Raw genomic sequence first — 18186 nt, forward strand, 5'->3', positions numbered from 1 at the left:
TAAACAAGCTTTTAAAAATGCTATTTATTGGATATGTCGAAAGGAAAATAGAAAGAAAAAACTATGTTCTTCGAAAAGAAAAAAAGATGAATGTCGTCCAAAGGAGGTCTTACAAGAATCTGATTACATAGCAAGTAATAAAACATGCGCAAGATGAAAATCCACTATTATACAATTTTGTTACGGTGTCATTTTTTCAACCAAGTTCTAAAGAGATGCTACATAGTATATTAGATAATATCGTGCACATATATGCGGGGAAAAAAAAGTCGAATAGGAGAAAAGAAGACGAATGTCCAAAGGAGACTTATTACAAGAATCTGATTACATTGCGAGTAAATATATAGAAGTTTGCATGTACGTATGAGACTATGAGTACTATTGAGTTTGTGGGAATTTTATATATGCCCGAAAGAGAATGCAATTACAGAATGAACAAAAAACGAAACAATTTTGGGCCACTAAGACTTATCTCCAGCAATTGGCACAATTCGAATATCCAAATACACACAATATGAATAGATAAAATTAGTATGACATCCAATATGATACTCTATTAAGAACCAAAACGAATACGAATAGATAAATATTTATTTCGACGTGACTACATTTTTGTTTGACATCAATTTCACCGACGACGTGTCATTTGCTTTTACTATATATAGTTTAGTATTTTTCGGCAGACTTTAACGTGTAGTCAAAACGACAAAAACACATTTAGTTTAGAAGTTTTACATGACGAGCTAATGCGTGTCTTGATAAAGTAGCTCTAATCACATCCACGTAAAAAACGACACCTATATTCAATTAAAGTAAGGTTTCATTTTCACTTGATAAAAAGAGAGATTTTAAATTCTTTTGTAGTGACATGTTATCATTGGCGACTCGACGATGATGTAATTAACGAAATAGAAAACGTTTGTTCGTTTTTTCTCGGAGTAGTTAAAATCTGAAAGCCTAGATTGTGTGGGTGGAGAACCTCAATACATATAATAAAATGATTCATTGACATATATAGTTTATTAAGTCAAATAACTTTAAGCAATATATTCAAATGTTTGGTTGAGAGTTTAAGCCACTCGAAACACAAATCTTTTTTTAACATGTGGGATGTGGCCCATAAACACCAAGGATGCTTGGTCATTTTCTACGAATATGATTCGACCTTTTGTATCTTTTCCAATTCATCTAAATTTGTTATGATAACAACAAGCACTAGGGTTCGATATTTGCTTATTACGTTTGGGTTATAAATAGTTTTGATAGAATTAGTACTGAAATTCATCTTGTCTGATTTCATATGGTTTGGTTATTTTGATGTTTCTGGTTAAAATCAAAACAATGTACTAATAAATATAGAAATCCATATCCTCATAATACTAGTAATATTCAAATAAGGATTATAGAAAGAAAAAAATTAGTAGGGAAGCAGATCAATGTTCATCAGGTTAGATTTTACGAATTTTAATTTGATGTAAGTTTCGTTTGTTTCTGTTAGTATTCAAGAACTGTTTGGTTCATAACTTCATATTGAATATCGGATTACGTTTAGTGATTTGGGTTTAGATTCTATTCAAACGTCAACTCATGATTAAGAGTAAACTAATCATTATACAATCTTAAACCTAACGACACTTGGTTTTTATAATGCCTTTAATTCTCTGCCTTCTCTGGCGTGTATGGACACTTTGACAAAAAGTCGTCGTTCGCTTTTATATCAAGAAAACTCAAGAGCAAAGTTATAACAAAGAGCACATGATTCCAACTTTCTTGGTAATCCAACGGCTATTACTCATCCATATGGTCGTCATTGGTCATATCGTGCCGACATGATGGTCCGCAAACTTTGGAACCTTCTTATTCTTTTCGTAATTAATTTTAACCGAACAAAACCGAGCTGATGTTAACAAAACCAATCCTGGTCTCATTTTGTTTCTATTGCTAACACATAATACTGGAATAACGTTTTCTTATTTGATTATGAAAGAATTTAACCAACTAAAAAAAAATCTGCATAATATTTATCAAGACGCAAAAATGTAGAATTTGTATTTTTGTCTAAAAATATATATATTAAAAAATATTATGCAAATAAGTGAATATACAACTGTGTATTTTAGTATATATTTTTCATTTTTCAAATTTTTTTTTGCAATTTATGTCATTATACTGTGTTACTAATCGAAGTATGAGATTGAGGTTATGCTTGTGTTTTCAAACCAGTTCCTAATTGAACCAAACTTTATCCGAAATTTTCAAAACCAAACCATTATAATAAGATGAACCGGATGAGAACCAAAACCAAAGTGAGGGCAAATAACCCACGTGTCATCTAGTTATTGGACACGTGTTGATCGGCGTCGTCGTATGCACCTGAGGAGCCGCGACATCCGCTTACTCGGCAAAGGATTTGTTTGTCATTTTGCGCTTAGGTTACGTTACCTGACGTGTTATACTTATACTATAAGACAACAGTTCATGGGTCCACGTTTAATGACGTGTCAGAGTCTTTGACCATTCGCTTCGAAGAAAAAATTCATGGAGATGGAATTTGAATTTTTACACGAGCATGTTCCTATGAATAATGCCTTCCACCTTGCCTCTAACCTCAAGCCACATCTTTTCTTTTTTAAGTTTGGTTAAAAGCAAACTACAAAATTTTCAGAATGTTGGATTGAATATAAATATGTATTCATAAATCAAATTGGTTTAATTAATAGCTAAGAAGGCAATTTAAAGTCTTCTAATCTTTATTTTGCTTGGTGGGATTATAGTACAATTATGAATGAAGTTGGTTAAAAGAAAAAAAAAAAACATCAACTTTTTGTGTTTAACTTATTTAAAATTTATAAACAAGAACCTACCCCAAGTGATAGAAACATTATAATGGAGTATAACTTAAACCCAAATTCTTGTTTTCAAATATTTAATAGCCTGTTGAATGATTTCGGACTAATGTGATTATGTGAATAGGCAAATTCTCGAATGGATGCTATATATCTAACACGTTATATATAGTATATATACATATACATTTGATTTTGTTTTTAATACGGTTTTATACCTTAAAGTATGACTTCTTAAATTGATATAAAGTCAAATATATTATAGAAAAACTAAACAAAATGATTACGTTCTAAATAATAGAATTTAAAAATATGTGTTTATGGGGGATGTAATTTCACTATCTCTAAGATTAGGTATAGGTTTGACCTTTAAATCTTTAATCGTGTTTATCCATTTACCTTTAGTCACGGTGGCCAAACATCAAGAATGAAGTAATGAAACACACATTACTTCAATCTCTATTCAGATTCTTTTGGAAAATTTTGACAATTTATTGGCCACGCTTCCGATTTTTTTATTATAATGTTAAAGAGAGTCATACACATAATATGTATACTTTTTTATATATGATTAATTATCCATTCAATTTACCGAGTCGTTGGCTTTTTGAAATGCCAAAGGGGCCTTGTGCCAGACTTGCCAGCTGATCAAAGTAAAACAGCAACCAAATCTGATTTCATATGTTTTAAGCTTAGCTTAGAAGGTAATAATGTAAAAGTAAAACAGCAACCAAATCACAAAGATCAGTATTCTTTGAGGTTGGACAATTGCTTGTTATCTTAAGAAAAACGTATGAAAGTTTTTTTGGATTTTTTTTCAATCCTAACATTCTTTTGATAGTTAATTAGATAATTATTTATATTACACATACGAGATCAATATATTTCTAATTGACCTCTACATTTTTTGTAAGCTATGGCATTAAATATTAAACAACACCAAAATATTTTAATGCAGAAAACACAAGATTTTTTTTTGTCAAGAACATGTTTTTCATATATAATAAAAGATACAGAAAAAGTACAATAGTATTTTCATATATCAATAGTTCTAATATATAAGTTTTTAATACAAGCTAAACAATTAAATTAGTTTCCAATATACTTAACCAGTTAAAGATAGATACTTAAAATCATATATATACTCTCTTGTTTTTACATCATCATAAATATAGGTGATAAATGTAATTATGTATCAACTAATGGATATACACAAAAAAATAAGACATAAAAATAATCAGGTGGTGTAAACAAATCTCCTAAAGTCGGTAAAACCCTACCCTAAATACTCCTCCAAACACGCTCCCAATTTTTACCACGTCAATTCCACCTCATTCATCAATTAACAAAATAGAAGACAAAGCCTTTGGCTCTCTTTGGAAATGTGCGCGTTAAGCAAAAAAAAACCTACACCAAGTAGAAGTAGTATATAAAAGAGACGTATATTTCCTAATTCCGAAACCACCTCCTCTAAAAAACCAAAATAAAAACCTTTTTTCTCTCTTCATGCTTAGCCTATCATGAGCAACATCCCTAGATCTCTCACCGACTCAGATCTTTCTCTATTTACTCTCATAATCTCTTCTGCTGTTGATCCTTGGCCTTTTTCTATCACCGTTTTTTAGCATCAACAAAACTCACCGGAAAATCTCTAACAACCACCACCGTTTAACACTTCTCTTCCTCCTCGTCGATCGTTTTTAAACCAATCTTTGTGTTTCTTGTTTGGTTTTTCGGTGAAAAAGATTCCTTCTTCTTAATGGGTTTTGAAGAAAACCAAAAACAGAGTCCAAAACAGAGTCCGAATCATATCAAGCATATGGTGTTCAAGTTCCACTTCCATGTTCCTCATCTCCACATACTCCCTCATCATCACCACCACCACCACCATGATGTTCCTAAAGGCTGTGTAGCGATTATGGTGGGACACGAAGACGATGAAGAAGGTCTACATAGATTTGTTGTTCCGTTGGTGTTCTTGAGCCATCCTTTGTTCTTGGATCTCTTGAAAGAAGCTGAAAAAGAGTATGGATTCAAGCATGATGGTCCGATTACGATTCCTTGCGGTGTTGATGAGTTTAAGCATGTTCAAGAAGTTATCGACGAGGAGACTCATCGCCGTCATAGTCACGGTGGTCACGGCCACAACAACCATAACCATCACAACAACCATTTGCGATGTTTCTAAAGATCTATAATTCGATTTGTTGGTTTGGTTTGGTTTGAGATGTCATTGGTTTGATTTGACAGATTTCTCTTTTGAGATTGATTAGTTTGCTTAACTTTTTGCTTTTAGTTAGTTTGATGATGATGATAAATTGATAATGATGAAAAAATCAAAAGAGCAATTGAATGTGATTTTTTTTTTTTTTTTTTAAATGTAATCGTGAGGAATAAGGGAAGAATCATATTATTTGATTTTTATTTTATGGAAAGGAATGTGAATATTTTTTTCCTTTCTTTATTTTATTTGATTATAACGCGTTAAATTTGGGCATGGACCATGTTATTTGTTGTTCTTTTCCTTAAGAGGATTGCTTTTCTCGTTAGGATTTGCATTCACGCCAAGTGTTTCGAATATATTAATCTCTTCACAAAAATAAAAACTCAAGCACATCTAAGAATTACCAAACAAGCAAATATATTTTGACTTTGATTGAGATCCGTCACCAATTATATCTACCTCAATTACGGCAGCTTTTTAGTTTTGTCAACTTAATTACTGCAATTAACACGGCCAATTCAAATATACTATATTTAATTTTTGACCAATAACTTCAACATAGAATCGGTTTAGATACTAAACATGATACCGTATCGAAACTGAATTTTGACAAAATATCAATCAGATAAATTGACGTTATGATATATTACCTGAAAATTTCCGAAATTTTCGCACATCTAATTTATCATATTAGAAACTAAAAGTATGTTCACATTAGGGAGTTATTAATTGGTTTATTTTTGTTACTAGAGTTTAAAGATTACTGTAAGCGGTGAGTTCTTCTTTTTCTCCGTGACCCTATCCTGATTAGTCTAAAGGTTTAATTATCTCTCACTTTCTGATTATTCTTCTGCCTCTATCACGATGAAACTATGAATGTTTTGAGTCTTTCGGCGAAAGATGATGTTACTTTATGTATGGATTGAATCTGTTTTAGACCCTAACAAACTAGATATTGATTTAGCCTTTAATGGTAAGAGATTATCCACTAATAGCATGAGTTTTGATATCCTCACCGATATTTCGAGTGTCAGGGATCTAGTTATTGGTAGTATTATTTGGAAGGTAAACATCTCAACGTTTGTGCATATATAGATTATTATTCCACGAGAGTTTCTCACCATAACATTTTTTTTTGTTTACTTCTGCTACAAGGAAATCTGGCTATACAAACAGGAACCATCGCTTCTCTTTCGTAACCTATCCCATTTGAATGCTACATTTTATATATCTGATCTTGAACTGTTGCCAACTCTTCTTGATTGGTAACCAAGTGCTTTATACTCTTTGATATATGCTTATCATTATGTATTCTCTAGTCATCGTCTAATGTTTTTTTTTTCTTTTTCTTTTTCGATTTTGTTTTTGCAGGAAGTGGCTAAGAACTATTTCTTGAATTTAGCAAAAAAAAAAAAGAACTATTTCTTGATTGATAAGCTGAACAAAGAACAAAAAGTGCCTCAGTGTTTGGCATCATCGCTCAAGTTTGTGGAATTCAAACGATCAGTCCTAAAGTATGAAGGAGAAACGAAGCTAGTTGAAAGCCACTTTAGATTCCACACGTACTCTTAAGAAGAGAAATCAGGTGTCCTGTCTCCTGTGTCCCATAAGCAAAATATTGGTGGTTGCTGCTCATGTATATATATATATATATATATATATATTCTCACTGATTGTTCAAGCATTATTTAGATATTTATATATGTATAACCCGTTGACTAAAAGAAAAATAATGTTTAAAATAATCAATAAACTATATCTTTGTGTTTGACTTACCAGTCAGATTAACCGTGGAATAGCGGAATTTCGAAAGGGTTGGCAACATTTCTTGAGAGCTGCCCGAATCTGAAAACCCTAGTCGTGGTAGTAAATCTGCTAAACCCTATGATAATTTTCTCATCTCTATGCAGCTTCTGCCATATCATTTGATTGTATGTTCTCCTCTCCTTTTTCCTCAGCTATTGGATAGTTATAATTATTACTACCAGGAGCTACATCTCGAGGATATGAATCAACTCAAGTGTTTGCAATCCTCTGTCGAGTTTGTGGATTTCAAACGATTCAATGGACATGTTGCACAAATGAAGCTATTAAGGTACTTCTTAGAGAATTGTGCTGCCCTCAAGAAACTCACTCTACATTTGGATTATAATTCAACAGAAGATGAAACCATTAAGAAACTCTTGAAAATCCCAAGAGCCGCCTCTACGAAATGTGAGGTTGTCATTGTCAAAATGTAGAGAGGAACTGTTAGATGTCTGTATTTGACTGGTAAAATCGGTTGATCTAACCGTACTCTTCAATATGTTACTTCTCATTTGGGTCTTATGAATAAAAATGAATGAAACTATTTACGTACTTTGCTTTGCTGGAAACGTCAGTTATTATTCTTCGAATCAACTGGTTTTTTTTTTTTTTTTGGTGATTTTGTGTGAAGAAAGAATAAAGCTGTGTGGGATTAGGCGTAGTAGTTTCATTATTACCTGGTTTGGTGATATGTTGATAGCGTAATTCTTTTGCTTCATTCGTTTCCATGTTCGTTTCTATCAGTTGAAAAACGTTAAAAATCTCTTAGCTAGTTTAAGTTGAGCCTACTAACATAAAACTTAAGGTTTCAACAAAAGCAGATTATATTAAAACTATTTAATCCGACTAAACCGTATCTGACCAAAAACATAATTTAAAACTAGCTAAGTTGAAAAATAAAATAGATGGAAGTAAAACTTTTGATTGAAAATGTTTGATTAATTTGTCTACTTAGGGAGAGTCTATTCATTTTTGGAAGTCTTTGCGTATCTATCTTATTGAAAAAAAAAACAAAAAAAATAAATAAATGACTTGTAAATTATAAGGAAAATGTAGAAATATAAAGGCAATAAGGCAAATATTAAAAAATATAACTATTTATATAACAGAGCATATTTTATATGTGTGTAGAGTTTCCATGTATAACAAGTTAGAATGATATAGCCAAAGATCTTACCAAAAGTTCAAAGCTACTAGATAAGATCATATTAGCTAAAATAAAATAAGAAATATAGCATAATTTATTTAATGGAATGATTTATAAAGAGTGATGTGTAAGCGTTTGATTGATTTATTACACATCTTATAATTCCATCTCCTTAGATCTCTTCCCAAATAAACAAAAGCATTTAGAGTTGTGAGAATCTGTGTACTCAGCCTTGTTTGTATAAGTCCTTTTAAATATTCTTACTAGATTTTAACCCGCGGTATACCGCGGAACAATTTATTTTTTAAAGATAATATATTAAAATTTGTAAATTTTATTTTTATAAAATATTTATATTTTATAATTTATAATTGTTATTAAGTAACGCTATACGACGAATACATGAGACAATTGTTAAAAAACTGAAGTTTTAATCCTTATTAAAACAACATATTAATAATATTTTAAAATTTTATAAATATTGATTCAAATACATCTACCATATAACCCAATTCCAAAATAAAATCCGTTCTGTAATTTCTTTACCCGTCTCGTGATTTTTTTTAAAGTAGTAATTTTTAAAATTTAAGAATTATTTATTATATATAAAATTTTTGCAAATTGTATCATTCTCTATATAGATTTATATTTTATAGTTTAATTTTATATATAGTAACATTATATATACCACATAACATTTTTGGTTTTATATAATCTTTTCTAAATTAGGATGATTTGATATGTTAATAAATTAAAGATTTAACCCGTATTGAAACAATGGATTAATTATATTTTACTGTCCCTCCAAATTTGTCTTGCCAAAAAGCCATTTATTTTATTAGTATTAATTTTATTTATGATATGACTTTGATTTATAATCTAAACATTTTAGCTAATAACATAGGAGTGCACTATATTTATTTAATAGGGGAATGTACCATATGATCCGAATGCACTTTTACCCAAATCCACCAAAAAAGTCTTGCAAAAATACTATAGAGATAAGAAACGATAGTCGGTTTTGATAGGTATAAGATTAACAAATATATTAGTTAGCTTAAATTAGTTAAAAAATACAAATTGAAAAGGTATATTACACTTTATTTGAATATAGTATAAAAACTTATATAACACAGAGATTTGATCATTTTTTTAATGTTGAATGCTTTTTTTTGTGCTAATTTTTATGTGATTAAGATTTAATTGATTTCGTATATAAAATATTAAATTGTTTTACGAACTTATTTGTTTATAATTTGATAACAAATAGATATTTGAATATTCGGTATATTTTGCTTCAGTTTAAGAAATCTTTGATGATCCGTTTTTAGATCCAATAAGCTCTATATTTAAGAAATGAATATTGTAGTTTAATGATTTTGGTAATCTTAATGACGTCATTAAAGGAGTTTTTTTTTGATTAAATTTTTCTAATGGCATTGTCATGTAATTAATTACAAAAAATAAGGTTACATTTAAAATGTACTTTCCAAATAATATAGTAGGATATATACTTGTCTACTTTCACAAGAAACTACACCAAAAAAAGGTATTGTTGATTGCTATCTAGATTTCATTTATAATGTCTTTAAAACTTTTGACGTTCCTCTTTCTCCTATCTGCTGCTGTGATCTACCACATTCCCGTCGTGACTTGCAGAAGAACATGGTGCACGGCGATGCCTACTTCCACAACTGAGCAGTTACAATCCAACATTAACTTTGCTTGCAATCATGTGGATTGTGCACCGATCCAACCCGGTGGATTTTGCTATTACCCTAATACTTTACTAGACCATGCTGCGTTTGCCATGACCAGATACTACAGGAGTCAAGGTCACACATATGCTGCTTGTAGCTTCGGCAATACTGGTTACATTATATCTTCCGACCCAAGTGTTGGCACATGTATCTTTTAACTTTAGCTTTAAAAAGAACTCTTCATAGAACTTATAAAATGTTATTTTGCTTTAATAACGGGTTTCTGTTTTCGAACTCTTGTATCCCCAAACTAAAATTATTGAAATGGACGTTATTATATAAATTATGCGGAAGTTATAATGTTGACGACTTTTATTTTCTTTTACTATTGTTGATTTGTTGTAGTTCAAGACTCAAGTTGTCTTTTGACTCGTTATAGAATCTAAAATTGGAGACTTCAATATATATTTGTTACAAATAGTGCCGTATGTAAGTCTTGTCACCAATCCTAATTACTTACCCAAAGCCTTTGTAGTTAATCGTTACTAAGGTGTATAGAGTATAGTGCTTGTGTTAATATTATTTTCACCTGACTTGTTAATAATTTCAAAATAAACTTCCAATTGATTCACGAAACTATGGAGAAGAGTTTTCTATATGTCTACACAAATCATCATTTATGTAGTAAATTCAACTCATCACGTTAACTCTTTTAGATGTAACGTAGGAGATGTTGTCTAATGGTTTGTACTTAGTGGATTCGGGCTCCAAACAAAATTTCTGACAAAGGAAGGTACGCATGCATGAGAAGTAGGTAAAGAGGAAATTATCAAAAGATAGAAGTGGTGGCTGAAGAAAAAAAATAGTAGAACGAAATGAAACAACTGCCAAGATTACCGCATTCGGATTTTTTTTGGCCACATACACAAACACTTGTCTTTTTTTTTTTATCAAGAGAAAATCCTTTCTTTAAAAGAGAAAATAATCACCGTTCTTGATTATTCATTAAATTCTATTAGATTTTGTGTCAATGGTGATACTATTATTTGAGGAATTGTTATGGAAAAGTTATTGAATTGTTTGTTTTTATCATATCATTTATCAAACGAAAACTTGAGGAAAACTTAGGAATGTTTGTCACATCATTTAGTTATTAATATTTTTTAAAAAATTCAATGTTGTTATCATTGTTATGTTTTTAGTAAATTATGAATACTTTAGTCTATTGTAAATATAATTAAATTTTCATTAGTTTAATTTTAAACTAGTTATGTTGAAAATCAAAAAGATTAAGTAGAACCTCTGAGCGTGTTTATTCATTTTTGGAAGTCTTTAGAGATCTACTGTATGTATCTTATTGAACAAATATCAAAATAAATGACTAGTAAATTATAAGGAAATGTAGAAAAATATAGTTAATAGATTTTAAAATATAACTAATTCTATTACAGATAGCATATTATAGATATGTGTAGTGTTTCCATATATAGCAAGTTAGCATGATATAGGAAAAGATCTTACCAAAATTTCAAAGCTACTAGATAAGATCATATTAGCTAAAATAAAATAAGAAATATAGCATAATTTATTTAATGGAATGATTTATAAAGAGTGATGTGTAAGTGTTTTATTGATTTATTACATATCTTATAATTCCATCTCCTTAGATCTCTTCCCAAAGAAACAAAAGCATATAGAGTTATGACACTTGGTCTACTCAGCCTTGTTTTTGGAGAAATCTTTTTGCATATTATATTATATATACTTAAGAAGTTTCATAAGAAACTACACCAAAAAACAAAAGTATTCTTGATAGCTATCTAGATCTCATATACAATGTCTTTACAATTTTTGACGCTCATCTTTCTCCTTTCTGCTGCTGTGATCTATCACATCCCCGTCGTGACTTGCGAACCATGGTGCTCGGCGATGCCTTCTTCCACACCTGAGCAGTTACAAGCCAACATTCAGCTTGCTTGCAGTCGTGTGGATTGTACACCGATCCAACCCGGTGGATTTTGCTATTACCCTAATACTTTACTAGACCATGCTTCGTTTGTCATGAACTCTTACTACAAGAGTCAAGGTCGCACTTATGCTGCTTGTAGCTTCGGCAATACTGGTTACCTTATTTATTCCGACCCAAGTACTGGCACATGTGAATTTTAAATTTAATCGAAAAAAACATAGAAATCTTCAGCATACTTATACATTTTTATTTTGTTTTAATAATGGGTTTCTGTTTCGGACTCTTGTATTTCCAAACTAAAATAAATGAAATAGACGTTATTTAATAATTTATTCTGAAGTTTCAATGTTCTTAGTGATGACGTCTTTTACTTTCTAGTACTATTGTTGTGGTTCAAGATCAGGTTGTTTTTTGACTCGTTATAGTATTCAAAATTGGAGACTTCAAAAACTTAGATTTGTTACAAATAGTGCCTTATATATGTAAGTCTTGTCACCAATTATAATTACTTACAAAAAGCCTTTGGAGTTAATCGTTACTAAGGTGTAGAGTGCTTGTGTTAATATTATCTTACACCTGACTTGTTAATAATTTCAAAATAAACTTCCAACTGATTCACGAAGCTATATATGGAGATGAGTTTTTTTTTTTTTCTTATGTATCTACACAAATCATCATTTATCTAGTAAATTCAACTCATCATGTAAACTCTTTTAGATGTAACGTAGGAGATGTTGTTTAATGGTTTGTACGTACTTTAGTGGATTCGGGTTACAAACAAATTTTCTGACAAAGGAAAGTACACGCATGAGATGTATTCAAAGAGGGGATGATCAAAAGATATATAAGTGATGGTTGAAGAAAAAGATAGTATAACGAAATGAACCAACTGCCTAGATTTGTAACCGCATGCAAAAAAAAAAAGAGTCATTGATTTGTATGTTTACATACACAAACATAGAAAATGATCAGAGTTCTTAATTATTCATTAAATTCTATTAGATTTCGTGTCTAAATGGGGATACTTAACTTGAGGAATTGCTCCCACAAAAAAAACAAAAAAACTTGAGGAATTGTTGAGGAAATCTTAAGATATTATTTTTTGTCATATCATTTACCAAATGAAAACTTCAGAAATATTAGCCACATCATTTAGTTATTAATATTTTTAATTTTTTTAAATGGTATTATTATTGTTATGTTTTTAGTAAATTACGAATACTTGAATATTGTAAATCAAAATTTTCATTAAATTTTTTATTAGTTTGGGAGATATATACTTATAAAACCTTTGGCCTTATCAACATAAACTTTTGACCAAATAAAAGTTTAAAATATTCCAGTTCAATTAACTTTGCCCAAAAATAAGTTTAAATGATCTAAGAGTTGGAAAAAAATTGGAAGTAAAAAACTTATTAATGGTTTGCTAAAATAGTTTTTACCAAAGCGAGATTAAAAGGTTAAACTCGATCTCCTACGTTTGCTAAAACTCAGCCCAATAGGCCCGTACACTAATTCGGTTTGGGTCCAATGATAAAATCAATATTTCTTAAACCATAAATTGATCTAATTTGGTTTAATTTAGACTTAAACAAATCTTTAACAAATCAAACCGAAACTAAACCCAAACCGAAACTAAACCCAAACCGAAACTAAACCCAAACCGGATTAAATGGGTCAAAGAAAACTCAGCCCAATAGGCCCAACAGAACCTGAAACGTCATCTTCACTCTCACGAGTAAAGAAATTTGCTAAACTGATTGATTCTGTAATTTCAGCGAGTCGTCTCGTCTAGCTCTCACTTTTGTTCGTCTCTTCTGCGTCAAACATTTCCACCATTTTCGTTTCTTAAACCTTTCTTCAGCTCTTCTCTTCGTCAATCGTGGGTTCTTTCATCATCTCTGTAAATTTTCTGGGTTACAATACTTTAGGGTTTTTTCTTGACTCACATTTCCGATAAACCCTAGTTTTTTTTTTCAGTGCGATAGTGGAATTGAAGTCTCTTCGGTGAGTTTCTTTACTAATGGAGACCGCCGCTTCGAGCGTAGCTACAACTCGTGGCGGTTCCCTTCAGAATCCGTCGCCGACGGCTCCGTCAAGAAAAGAGTGGCGCGCCGTTTCGGATTCACAAGACACCACAGATTATGTGGTAACGTTTATTCTTCTGGGTTATGTTTATGTTCAGAGGAATGTGTAGACTGAATCTGAAAGTTTTGATTTTTCTTGCTACTGTTGCATCTTTTAGTTTGCATTTCGTAGTGTTCTCGTTATAGCTCTTTTGTTTTTGTAGATTTCACTGTAATTGTTTGGTGTAGAGAGTAAAGTGATTTGCTTTTGGTTGTTTCCTAGTTCATGTGTTGACTGGCTTAGTCAAATTTGTTGCAGGATTTGGAACAGTTAAAGCTGAACAGGACAGATGAGAGAACGATTTATGAGGTTAATTTCTTCTTTCTTGCAATGTTGTTACTTAGTTTTTGTACTTATTGGAGAGTGGGGACGACTTCTTAATGGGGTTTGTTGTTGTGCAGAATGGAAGAGAACAGGATGGTTATTCAAATAGTGAGATGTTGCAGCAACAGATTCTTAATGTTTCTAGAAAGAAAGGAGAATTACAGCAGTTGGAGATTGAGCTTCGAGCTCAGATGATTGCGAGACATGAGATCATGGAGATCCAGAGCAACTATGAATCTCAATTCACAGAGTATGCTAATGCTGCTGCTAGAATGCAGGTTAGGTTTCATCCTCCTGGTATATTAGCAGGTTTTTTATTTATTTATTTCATCGAGCATTGTGTTGCGTGGAAGTTAAAGGACTGTTGCTGACTTTTTAGGAGCAACTTCATGAGAATGAGAGATCTATTCGGGAGGCAGAGAGGAAGTTAGAAGAGAAAGACAGAGAGCTACATGCGATTAAACTAGATAATGAAGCGGTCTGTTTGTTTATTCATTACTACTAGATTTTTTTGTGATATAAATTTGAATGATTTGTTACTCTCCTTGTTCTGCTACTAGGCTTGGGCCAAAGAGGGTATCCTAAGAGAACAAAATAAAGAACTTGCCACATTCAGGTGCTGTTAATTCCTTATCTCTTTTCTCTTTGTTTAGTCTGTACGAGTTTACCTATTATACTGCATTAATCTATTATTCTTCTATCTTATATTGGGTTCTGCTACTTTCGTTTTTGACAAATATTATATCAGGCCTTTGATTTCTACTTGTATAAGACGTTTCAGGCATGAGGTTTTAGAAAATATAACAGGATACATTTTCTCTTTCTTTAATATGCAGAAGAGAGCGTGATCACTCTGAAGCTGAGAGGTCCCAGAATATACATAAAATATCTGAACTTCAGGAGCATATTCAAGAGAAAGAGAGTCAGCTCAGTGAATTGCAGGAACAAGTTAGTTTTCCCTTGTTTTTGTGACACGATCAAATTTTTTTAAACATCTCATGCTTATGGATCTTTCAGTTATATATCATTGTCATTTTTGAAATTCTAATACACTAAAACAAGAGTCGTTAATTTTAATGGCTTGTAGAATAGGATTGCTCAAGAAACTATCCTGTACAAGGATGAGCAACTAAGAGAAGCACAAGGTTGGATTGCTCGTGCCCAAGAGATTGATGCTTTACAATCATCTACAAATCATTCGTTGCAGGCTGAATTGCGAGAACGTACTGAGCAGTATAACCAGCTCTGGCATGGTTGTCAGAGGCAGGTCAGTTGCCCTGAGTATCTTCCGATTCCTAATTGATTTTCCATGAGACGCTTCTACTCTAGTCTTATGTTGTTCCTTGTTATTGAGTTCAGTTTGCAGAGATGGAGAGATTGCATGTGCACACAGTGCAACAGCTTCAGCAAGAGCTTGCTAATGTAAGGGAAGCTGGTGGTTCCAAAACAAACTCCGGTGGAGCCTCCCAGACTATTCAGAACAGCGGGAACCAATTTGATGCTCATGGAAACAGCGCAGAAAGTGCAAACATTAGTGTCCATTCAAATGGAAAAAGCGCAGATAACATCTCATCTTTTACTTCAACTGATGATAAGGCTACCCAGGTACATGTTTGTTTCTGTGGATTCTCTTGAATGATTTCCCTCTAATTGGCGTTTTGTGTTGGATTTACAAGATGATAGCTTATCACAATACAATGTTAGCTTGTGGTGAGATGAATCTGTACATTTGCTAATGCAGTTGGCTTATCAGCCGATTTAATTGTTAAACATTAGATATTGAAACTGTCAAGCAAAAGTGAAATAATTGGATATTCCCAGCACTCCAAAAAGTACTGTGTTGAAAATTAAGAAGGCCAGTATAAAAGTTCTTTGATTTTGTATTTGGAAGTAGTTGTTTCATCACTTGTCTATTCAATCTAGTGCTGATTGTTCGAAATTCTAGATTTGTCATGCTCCACTTCATATCCTAACTGTAACTACCTTTTTCCCGTAACTATTTGTAGAACAACCGTGTTGATGGGATATCAGCTTCCAATCTTGCGACACATGGGTTCCTTCAAGCTGGTCAGATGACCCCTCTGCATTCATTTGTCATGCATCAACAAGAGATTTCTCAGCTTGTTCAGCCTCAGGTCCCTTCACAACATATTGAACAATCAGTGTTGCTACAGCAAAAGGTGTGAGCTTAAGAATGCAGCTTGTGTTTCATTTTTTATAGTTAATGACCATTGTCTTTCATTCTCTTTTTGTAGGCTCAGGCTGTACCAGATAGTTCACAGATGCCTATGCAGAATCATGTGCATCCATCTCAAGGTGTTCATGGCTTGGTACAATCCTTTGGTCAAGGGTACGGAGATATTCAAACTAGCCAAGTAGCACAATACGGAACTACGACAACACCATCCTCTGTGAATGAACAGGTAGGAGGTGTTCTTATTACTTAATGGGGATATACGTGGTCTATACGATACCTTCTTAGAAAATACTTCTTAACAGGCAGTGGAATCTGGCAATGGAGATTATAATGGATCTAATCAGTCAGAGAATAACTTTCAAGACATTTCTTCACAGTTCCGTGATGCCCTAAGGCTTGATTCTCATTCCCAGAATCAGAAACCTGAGGTATGCAGTGCACATATTACCTAGCAATTTTTCTTGGCTTGTAGAGCCTTAGTTAAGTTGGATATAGAGAAACTGTTCTGAATGTGTGTGTTTTCAATTTCTATACCCAGGAACTCAATGGTCAGGTTTCACCTGATGAACACAGTGGTGCTAAATCCATTGTCCCTGAAACTCTAGTCTCATCCGGAAAACCTGAGAGGAACTCAGAGTGCGCTCTGCTCGATGAAAGGTCGCTTTTGACATGCATCCTCCGTACTATACCAGCTGGTGGGAGAATCAGAATCAGTTCAACGGTGAGCAAACTAATAGAAAACCACAATGAGACTTAACCATTGAATTTGGAAAAAGGGCTTTCGTATAATGTCTGTTTCATATTGTGCAATACAGCTTCCAAACCGTTTGGGCAAAATGCTAGCCCCTCTACACTGGCATGATTACAGGAAAAAGTACGGGAAGCTGGATGATTTTGTTGCTAGCCATCTTGAGGTCTGTCTCATCCCAATTTCCAAACTATTTCATGTGTTTCTCAAAATATTGAAATGCTAAACTGGTTTTGGCTTGCAGTTATTTTCGATAGAGGATGACTACATTCAAGTTAGAGACGGTGCACAGAAAATGGTAGCAGCATCAGCAGCAGCAGCCAAAGTGGCAGCAGCAGCTGCAGCTTCGTCATCCCCAAACTCCATCTATGTGGCTATGACTCCTATGGCTCAGTCTCAAGGGTTAAAGAAGAATGACAACAGAGTTAGGCAGAGCTCTGATTTTATGGTGAAGCAGCAAAGAAAGCTCTGATTTTACAAGTCAAGCTTTTCAAAGTAAAAGCGTATTAGAGTGAGGCTAAACAATCTCCTATCTTGTTTTTCATTTTTTGGTGTATCCCCGAAGCTAAGATATACATTCATAATTACTTTTGCCCTTTCAATAGTATCAATGCTTAAAGTCGACAATGTTTATTTTAACATGCTTAGAGCTGGCCATAAAAATTCAGTAAAGAACCAGCAAAACTCAAGCGCCTGTCATCATTTACACTTACATTTCTTGCCTCCTACGTCACCTAATTTTAACTAATCTAAACCCTAATCAAATTTAAGAACAAGTCAATTAAAAATCGAAGGGTGCAGATGAATTGCGAGAAACCCTAGTCAAATTTCTCATATGAACAGATATCGACTAGTAGTGTTTACAGAAACAAACTACAAGATACGGAGACATATAAATTGCGACAAACTCTACACAAAACACATGGGAGGGCTTGTTAGGTTTAGGGTTTTCAATGTTTCTGGAAGTGACTGGAAGAAATCAAGGAATAGTATACAAATTGAAGAAGAAGAATGGAATATAATTACCTAGGAAGATCAAACCTATTCGTCTTGCCTTGAGACCAACTGTGATTAAATATGATTAGGGTTTAGATTTTA

The 18186-nt window shown here is 32.5% G+C and overlaps 5 protein-coding genes across 7 annotated transcripts, besides 1 other annotated feature; all 5 read left to right on the top strand.

Annotated features, from left to right (window-relative positions):
- Positions 1 to 4309: 4309 nt before the first annotated feature.
- Positions 4310 to 5293, top strand: AT5G53590 (SAUR-like auxin-responsive protein family). The gene has a single exon (NM_124739.4). It carries the CDS (start codon positions 4606 to 4608, stop codon positions 5032 to 5034), a length of 429 nt encoding a protein of 142 aa, NP_200171.2. The 5' UTR covers positions 4310 to 4605; the 3' UTR covers positions 5035 to 5293.
- Positions 4367 to 4471: a sequence feature (AT5G53590.uORF1).
- Positions 5294 to 6186: 893 nt separating the features above from the next.
- On the top strand, positions 6187 to 7426 carry AT5G53592 (FBD-like domain family protein). The gene is made up of 3 exons (NM_001125959.1): positions 6187 to 6335; positions 6442 to 6655; positions 6850 to 7426. The coding sequence occupies exon 3, from the start codon at positions 6975 to 6977 to the stop codon at positions 7308 to 7310; it is 336 nt and encodes a 111-aa protein (NP_001119431.1). The 5' UTR covers positions 6187 to 6335; positions 6442 to 6655; positions 6850 to 6974; the 3' UTR covers positions 7311 to 7426.
- A 2179-nt stretch (positions 7427 to 9605) lies between these two features.
- AT5G53600 (Carbohydrate-binding X8 domain superfamily protein) lies at positions 9606 to 10022 on the top strand (the record flags this gene model as incomplete). The annotated part of the gene is made up of 1 exon (NM_124740.2): positions 9606 to 10022. The coding sequence occupies one exon, from the start codon at positions 9606 to 9608 to the stop codon at positions 9939 to 9941; it is 336 nt and encodes a 111-aa protein (NP_200172.1). The 3' UTR covers positions 9942 to 10022.
- Positions 10023 to 11521: 1499 nt separating this feature from the next.
- On the top strand, positions 11522 to 11998 carry AT5G53610 (Carbohydrate-binding X8 domain superfamily protein). The gene has a single exon (NM_124741.2). The coding sequence runs from the start codon at positions 11560 to 11562 to the stop codon at positions 11890 to 11892; it is 333 nt and encodes a 110-aa protein (NP_200173.1). The 5' UTR covers positions 11522 to 11559; the 3' UTR covers positions 11893 to 11998.
- A 1447-nt stretch (positions 11999 to 13445) lies between these two features.
- AT5G53620 (RNA polymerase II degradation factor) lies at positions 13446 to 17786 on the top strand. Of its 3 annotated transcripts, none has more exons than NM_180853.3 (15): positions 13446 to 13574; positions 13673 to 13841; positions 14078 to 14128; positions 14221 to 14421; positions 14523 to 14621; positions 14704 to 14759; positions 14980 to 15091; positions 15231 to 15410; positions 15503 to 15748; positions 16150 to 16323; positions 16399 to 16566; positions 16643 to 16768; positions 16879 to 17061; positions 17156 to 17254; positions 17333 to 17786. In NM_180853.3, the coding sequence occupies exons 2-15, from the start codon at positions 13716 to 13718 to the stop codon at positions 17558 to 17560; spliced, it is 2049 nt and encodes a 682-aa protein (NP_851184.1). In that variant the 5' UTR covers positions 13446 to 13574; positions 13673 to 13715; the 3' UTR covers positions 17561 to 17786. The 3 variants fall into 3 exon arrangements, with proteins under 3 accessions (NP_851184.1, NP_001078752.1, NP_568795.1); NM_001085283.2 differs by having other exon boundaries at positions 13660 to 13841; positions 17333 to 17762; NM_124742.5 differs by having other exon boundaries at positions 13446 to 13841; positions 17333 to 17762.
- The last annotated feature ends 400 nt before the right edge of the window (positions 17787 to 18186 follow it).

This window comes from Arabidopsis thaliana, chromosome 5, assembly GCF_000001735.4.
Source record: "Arabidopsis thaliana chromosome 5, partial sequence".
In the NCBI taxonomy this organism is placed as follows: Eukaryota; Viridiplantae; Streptophyta; class Magnoliopsida; order Brassicales; family Brassicaceae; genus Arabidopsis; species Arabidopsis thaliana.

Coding starts and splice junctions, on each gene's coding strand:
- AT5G53620 (NM_180853.3), top strand. CDS start 13,716: ATGGAGACCGCCGCTTCGAGCGTAGCTACAACTCGTGGCGGTTCCCTT. Junction 14,422..14,522: donor ATGCTGCTGCTAGAATGCAG/GTTAGGTTTCAT, acceptor CTGACTTTTTAG/GAGCAACTTCATGAGAATGA. Junction 17,062..17,155: donor GAATCAGAATCAGTTCAACG/GTGAGCAAACTA, acceptor TGTGCAATACAG/CTTCCAAACCGTTTGGGCAA.
- AT5G53592 (NM_001125959.1), top strand. CDS start 6,975: ATGCAGCTTCTGCCATATCATTTGATTGTATGTTCTCCTCTCCTTTTT.
- AT5G53590 (NM_124739.4), top strand. CDS start 4,606: ATGGGTTTTGAAGAAAACCAAAAACAGAGTCCAAAACAGAGTCCGAAT.
- AT5G53610 (NM_124741.2), top strand. CDS start 11,560: ATGTCTTTACAATTTTTGACGCTCATCTTTCTCCTTTCTGCTGCTGTG.